General features: G+C 45.6%; 1 protein-coding gene across 2 annotated transcripts; it reads right to left on the bottom strand.

Annotated features, from left to right (window-relative positions):
* Positions 1 to 615: 615 nt before the first annotated feature.
* cnp (2'',3''-cyclic nucleotide 3'' phosphodiesterase) lies at positions 616 to 5,778 on the bottom strand. Of its 2 annotated transcripts, none has more exons than XM_030350320.1 (4): positions 5,590 to 5,778; positions 2,608 to 4,413; positions 2,131 to 2,258; positions 616 to 2,006 (listed from the first exon to the last, which is right to left on the bottom strand). In XM_030350320.1, the coding sequence occupies exons 2-4, from the start codon at positions 4,373 to 4,375 to the stop codon at positions 1,542 to 1,544; spliced, it is 2,361 nt and encodes a 786-aa protein (XP_030206180.1). In that variant the 5' UTR covers positions 4,376 to 4,413; positions 5,590 to 5,778; the 3' UTR covers positions 616 to 1,541. The 2 variants fall into 2 exon arrangements, with proteins under 2 accessions (XP_030206180.1, XP_030206178.1); XM_030350318.1 differs by having other exon boundaries at positions 2,608 to 4,393; positions 5,590 to 5,701.
* Between the last annotated feature and the right edge of the window lie 450 nt (positions 5,779 to 6,228).

Genomic DNA, 6,228 nt, shown 5'->3' with positions numbered 1-6,228 from the left:
GCTTTCTGATTGGCTCAAACAGCACAGCGCTATGCGTTGCTTCACATTGCCTACGCCCCCGATAGGTCGTGGAGAGAGCTGTGAAAGGACCCAAAGCTCTCAGTGATTGGTTGCAATTGTTCGCCTTTACTCACATTAAATCTCACACAAATAGCCCCACACCATTTTTAATTATAGTTGCATGACAGTGAGGGATTACTAATTCCGTGATGTTTACACGAACTTTTCCTTGTCCTAAACGCATAGCTGCCCAATTAATTACTTTAACTGCCACATCTTTATCAAGTTAATTCAAGGGACGATGCAGAGATGCAGGCTACTGGTAAATTTTCAATCGCAAGGACAAACATAAATGAGATAACCCGTTAATTCGGCCACACATTTTTTTTTAACAGTTTACATCATAGCCGGTATTCAAATAATGAGGAAATAATCCAATAATACATTAACATTTCCCCAAGTTAGTGGTCTAATTTCGCCACTATTGGCCAATTGTTGCAATTCATTTCTGGCCTGGGTCCCGGGACATCTGGGAAATGAACTTGTTTACCCAGCATTAATATTACCAAGCGTTAAAACTGTAAACTGGTTTAAGTGGAGGAACACAATACACCATTTCTTTGGAGCAAAGCACTTCCTTTATTAAGTGTACAAAACAAGTGCAAAAATAGTGATTCATAAGAGCTACACAAGCCAGACTTGCCATACAAAAAGTACAGTCATTTAAAGTAGACTCAAACTGAAGGGAAGACAATAAATTGGGTGTTCCAGGGGAAGGAATGCATCAGTTAGGCGGCATTGTGGTTTCAAAACATTGCTCAGCATCAATGTGGGTTAAGAGATTGAAAGAATAAGTGCAAGTTGTTGAAGCCAATGACAAAATTCATATGCCCTTGCAACGAAGCACAGCGCAAACATTCAACAAGTTTACCACACTACAGACAACACACATTCTAACAGGACTAATGACAAGACCAACATTCTACTTCCATTATGATCTCCTAAGACACACACTAATACAGAAATGACAGCTACACATCAACACAATAAGCAACTTGATACATATTCTATCAATGATGCAAAGCTACCTATTGGAAAACGGGTTGTATTACAAGGATTCGTCTACGGTTTACCCTTTTAGTCGCATGCATTGCAGACACCTAGTGCATCGCTTGAACTGTAAGATACAGGAGTAATCCAGAAAGATTGGAAAGCTAAAGTTTCAGAGACCTCGTGAGGGGTGTGAGTGAAGCGGTACTATGTTGGTGTAAAACTGCATCTACTAGGCAATAGTTGTGCAACTCTGGCACTGCTATGTTTGACAACACCAGATAAGCCTGACCTAAACGTATCGAAGGCAATTTGGGTTGCAGTGCAAAATCAACAGTGAAAAAGGCACACAGCTCGTCGTCGTTTTTTTTCTTCTCTTTAGCGTCGTCGCAGCGAAAAACCCTAAAAAGCCCCACACACAATTCCTCTTCAGAGTGAACCTACACCCCATTACACCTCAGTCACCCTGACCAACCCCCAACAGACACACTTTACAGAATGGAACACTTTGCCTTCTTCTTCTTCTCAGGCTCTCGTTTGGTGTCGTCTGCCTCTTTTGGCTTGTAGAAGCTGGAGAAGCAGGCCTGGACCGAGATGGGCTCCCTTAGAGTCAGCAGCCACCGGCCCTTGTCCAAGTAGACCAGGGACCCCAGCTCCATCTCCTCCACCAGCTCCCCCTGCTGGCCGGACTGCAGCAGGACCAGGATGTCAAGCAGGTCCAGGCCCGTCTGGACGGGCTGTACCTTCTCTGCACAGCCCAGGCTGATGTGGGCCCTGCTTCCCGGCGGCAGGGCCCCAGCCCCGGGCACGTCGGCCTCCGCCTCCTTCTCGGCGTCGGCCGGCCACAGGGCCAGCTGGGCCTCGGAGAGGGACACCCGGGCCCCCACGGTGCGTGGGGTCACAAAGAGGGCTGTGAGAGAGAGCTCGGACACAGTGCCGTACATGTCCTGAACGGCCTGCGGAGAGGAAACCAAAAACAGGGAAGAACGCAAACGAGGAAGTCAAGAAATAGAATGTCATGATGATTTAAGCCATTTTATGATTACATGTTGCAACAAAGTACCCTTTTTGGTTTCTTACCGTTTGTTCAGCGTATTCCTTTGCTCCCTTTGCCTTGCCATTACCACAGTATTTGGTGGTGCAGTGCAGGGACCAATTAGATTTGAAGTACTGTTCCAAGTCAACCTCCTTCTCAGTTTCCACAGGGACTGCAATACAATTCAAGGATGATTAGTTCCATCGTCATTATAACCACTCTATATTTACCCTCCTTAAAAAAGTGGCTGCAGTATTTTGAATTAAGGCATTAATCATTAGCATTTTTTTGCAATCCATATTAGTCAAATGCTCTGACACTATCTGGTTTCGAGCTGACTGAGCCTGCCTGCAATCTTTAGATCTCTCCCAGCTATATCTGACCTATCAGGGCATCTCCCCCCCGATTTCCCTACCATTGTACCCGTCAATAACAGGTGTGCGATTGACTTCTCTTTTGCTCCAACTAGCTCTCTTCATGACTCAAACCGTATCTACAGTTACTGGAGTATAAATACTCACAGTCAGCCAAGTGCTTCTTGAAGGCATCCAAGCTGTCCAGGGTCTTCAGAAAGTCCATGGCTGTGCATTTGATCTTGTCCTGGAGGAGGAACCACGCAAAGAAAAGTGGGATGCAGGCTTCTTCGAGCGTCACTTTCATGACTTGCATTTGGGCCTCGTCGAGTCCCCGGCTGGTCCTCTTGGCCAACTCTGCCGCGTCCCGGCACCACTGGGTACGGGGCTCCAAGAACAGAACCACCCGGCCGTTCTGCTGGGCGATTTGGGCCAGGCGGGCGAGGCGATCGTGGATATGGTTGGTGTAGTCCAGCACCACCATCGAGGCGCCCGTGGCCGGGCCACAGCAGGCGATCACCGCCTCATCCAGGGCCTTGAAGCCATCTGCAGACGTGACGTCGTGGTCGTCAGCCCGAACGACAGAGCACAGGTTCTGATAGGAGTCTGCGATGGCTTGTGCCAGGAAGCTTCTGCCACTGCCAGGGAGGCCACCGAGGACAACCAGTGTGCGAGAGGCACGAAGGGCCATTTTGGTCTGCTCGTGTTCCAGGAGGGGGAACGCCAGGGAGCCCGGAGCAGGTGCCTCGGCCCCCCCTTTGGTGGGCTGATCAACATTAGCTTCCTCCTGCTCATTCTGGTCCATAGCAGCAGCCGCGGTTAAATCAGGCTCGGCTTGTTTCTTGGGTTCCTCTTCCTTCACAGCCTCCACGACCTTTGTGTCCGACACTTCAGCGGACTGCACAGTCTCAGCTGACTCAGCTTGCACGAGTTCCTTTGAACACTCGTCCTTCCCTGACTCACTCTCTACAGGACTCGCCATTTGGACATCTATAGTATTCAACGGAAATTCTTCCACTGCCTTCTCCTTTGGGGACTCGATTGCAACCACATTCTCCACAGCCATCTCCTCTATGGGCGTGTCCATCAAAACCTCTACTGTAGGTGCTGGCATCTCCTCTTTGTGGATTTCCACTAACGGCACCACTCTGTCCGAGTCAGGTGATGTTTGATCGACCAGTTCTGGCACCAGCTCTTCCACTTTTGGTTCAGGATCGCCCTCTACTGATAGCTGCTGTTCAAGCTGGAGCTTTTCAAATTCTGTGCCCATTGTGATTACATCAGGAGGAGAGACCGCTTCTGGAGACCCAGCAGGTGGGCATTGAGTGAGTACAGCTTTGGACAGTTCTTCTGCGCCCATAGATTCTTCCACCTTCCCAGACGTGTCCTGGGGTATGTATTGTTCAGGAGCTGAAGAGACCTTTTCTGGGGATCCATCCAGTTGAGGTTGGGTGGGAACCACTTCAGATATTTCTTTTGCCCCCAGAGGTTCCTCCACTATCTCAGCAACATTGGTTGGCATCTCCTGTTCAGGCGCTTCAGAGACCTTCTCTGGTGAACCAACGGGTTGGGGTTGAGCAGGCACTGCCTCAGAAGGCGCTTCGGTTCCAACCGGTTCCTCTGCCTTCTCAGACACATGCGATGGCACGCCTTGTTCAACTGTTTCCATCAGCGATGTCTCCTCAGCCTTTGTCTCTGGTGTTTCTGCAGATTGCACCACAGATTCTGGCACTTCTGGAAAACCGTCATTTTGTTTGTTGTTCACGGGGGACAGCTCTGCCGTAGGATGCCCATTTACTGCCACATGCTCGGGTTCTTCCACCACAGCCGAGGGCTCCTCCTGCTCTTTGGTTTCTGACATATCCATCTTTTCCAGGCTACTCTCCAGCTCCCCAGACATTGTGTTGGAATCTCCTTGGCACTTGTCAGCATCCATATTCTGGTTTCTTTAAACCTGAACACAACACCATGTGCCTTAAAGTTAGAAAAATACAAAGGCAATTACAGCAACAGTAGCATTGTAATCATTAATATGGGTTAAGAACACCCTACAATCATTTTTTTTAACTATTTGGGGTGGGTGGATAATAAGCAAATAATGTTGCAGTGTGCTGCCAGTTTCACGAGTGGAGCTTTTTCATTAATGTTTAACTAATTCAGTGTACACTGCGAGGAAAACTTCCCAAAATCTTTGTGAGCCCCACTAAATATATCCTGCTATCTCAAATGGTTGCCCTGTTAATAGCGATTAAATGACGTTTAGACATGGTTGCTGGTACGAGTTCTGCTGAGAGAAAACGATTAAGGCAACACCTGTCGTTAGCCAAGCTACAAATGTGGGTTTTATTTTAATCTAACGTAATGAGTTAAATAATGGTTTAAGAAAGGACGACGAGTTTAACAAAACGTCATAAATAATCATATCTGAACGTCAATCTATATGGTTTAGGCTAGAGATAGGCCTAGACAAAGACTCAAGTCATGGTTTACATCAGTAAAGGGTCTGAATATAATCTTTGAGTTTCAATCATTTACAGATTTATTTTTATCCAATACAACGATATTGGAGTTTACAAATGGTTGACAGAATGAAGGAAAGTGTTACTTTTTAAAAATAAAGTAATGGATAATCAAGTAGCATTTTCCAACTAGTTTGAAGGGTATGGGTAGCAGGTGTACATGTTAAGAATAACTAACACTTTCGACATATGGTAATTTCACAAGGCTTGAGATATGAGTTTAAATGGCGCAGAGAAAGCGTGGTCATCCTTTTGTTGGCCATCACATTGTTCATATATTCAACGTCCATGCCAAACTGGACTGTGATTAGAAAAAGGAAAACGCCACCACAAACAATCTTACAACATTTTAACTGAAGATAAAGATACAACGGTTTCCCATATTAAAACAATTGCAATGTGGCTGGGGAGTGGCCTGCGCACACTAAGCGCTCCGCCAGACAAATACTCAGGAAAAAAGCATGGCAGTCATCAAAAAATATCGAGCCATATCCGAGTACTACGCCTGCTGCAGTTAATAAGCTAACGATAAACTGTTGAAGTGCAGGACACAACAAACGGTTAACTAGAGAAAGTAAGTTTCAAACGAGTTTATTTTATTTTTAAAGGGCTTTTGTTTGTTGAAGCTTACCAAATATGCAGCAGTAGAGATGACTGGTATCGCTGACTGACCACACACGCTTGTTTTACTACAATGACAGGGCAAAGCTAGCTCCCGTATGAAGGCTTTGCTGTACAAGAAACAAAACCTAAACTAGTGAGCATGCGCAAGAGCGTCGAGCCAGGGATACGCCCATGATCGAGGAAGATGAGGTAGCGGCTGGGCAACATCGCACACAATGGACTGTAATCAACGCTATGGTTATAAAAAAAAATCATCACAGAATAGTGAATATATATTAAACCGTGAGATATTGTGTTATCATTAATATTCTAAGATATTAAAGCTAAAGGAGAGGAAGTAGGTTACATATCAAAGAGATTACACGATTTTCCATATTTTTGATATATAGATTTTTTTATATTTCACATTACTTATGATACATAACACATAGTTGTCCAAATGAATGCAAGTTAGAAACCGAATCCAGTGGAAAATAAAGCATAGCCTGGACCATATCTTCACACAAGTCATGAAAACAAAGGTCTGTTCTTATTGGGCAAAATTTACATAATCAAGTGATAATGGCAACATTTCCATAAACACGTTGTAGCAGCAACATATGGAAAGTAAGGTGGTTTCGATTCATGGTATTTTGGTCAGCAAAAA

The sequence above is a fragment of the Gadus morhua genome, chromosome 2, assembly GCF_902167405.1.
Source record: "Gadus morhua chromosome 2, gadMor3.0, whole genome shotgun sequence".
Classification (NCBI taxonomy): Eukaryota; Metazoa; Chordata; class Actinopteri; order Gadiformes; family Gadidae; genus Gadus; species Gadus morhua.
This window is presented reverse-complemented; position numbering and strand designations above follow the sequence as displayed.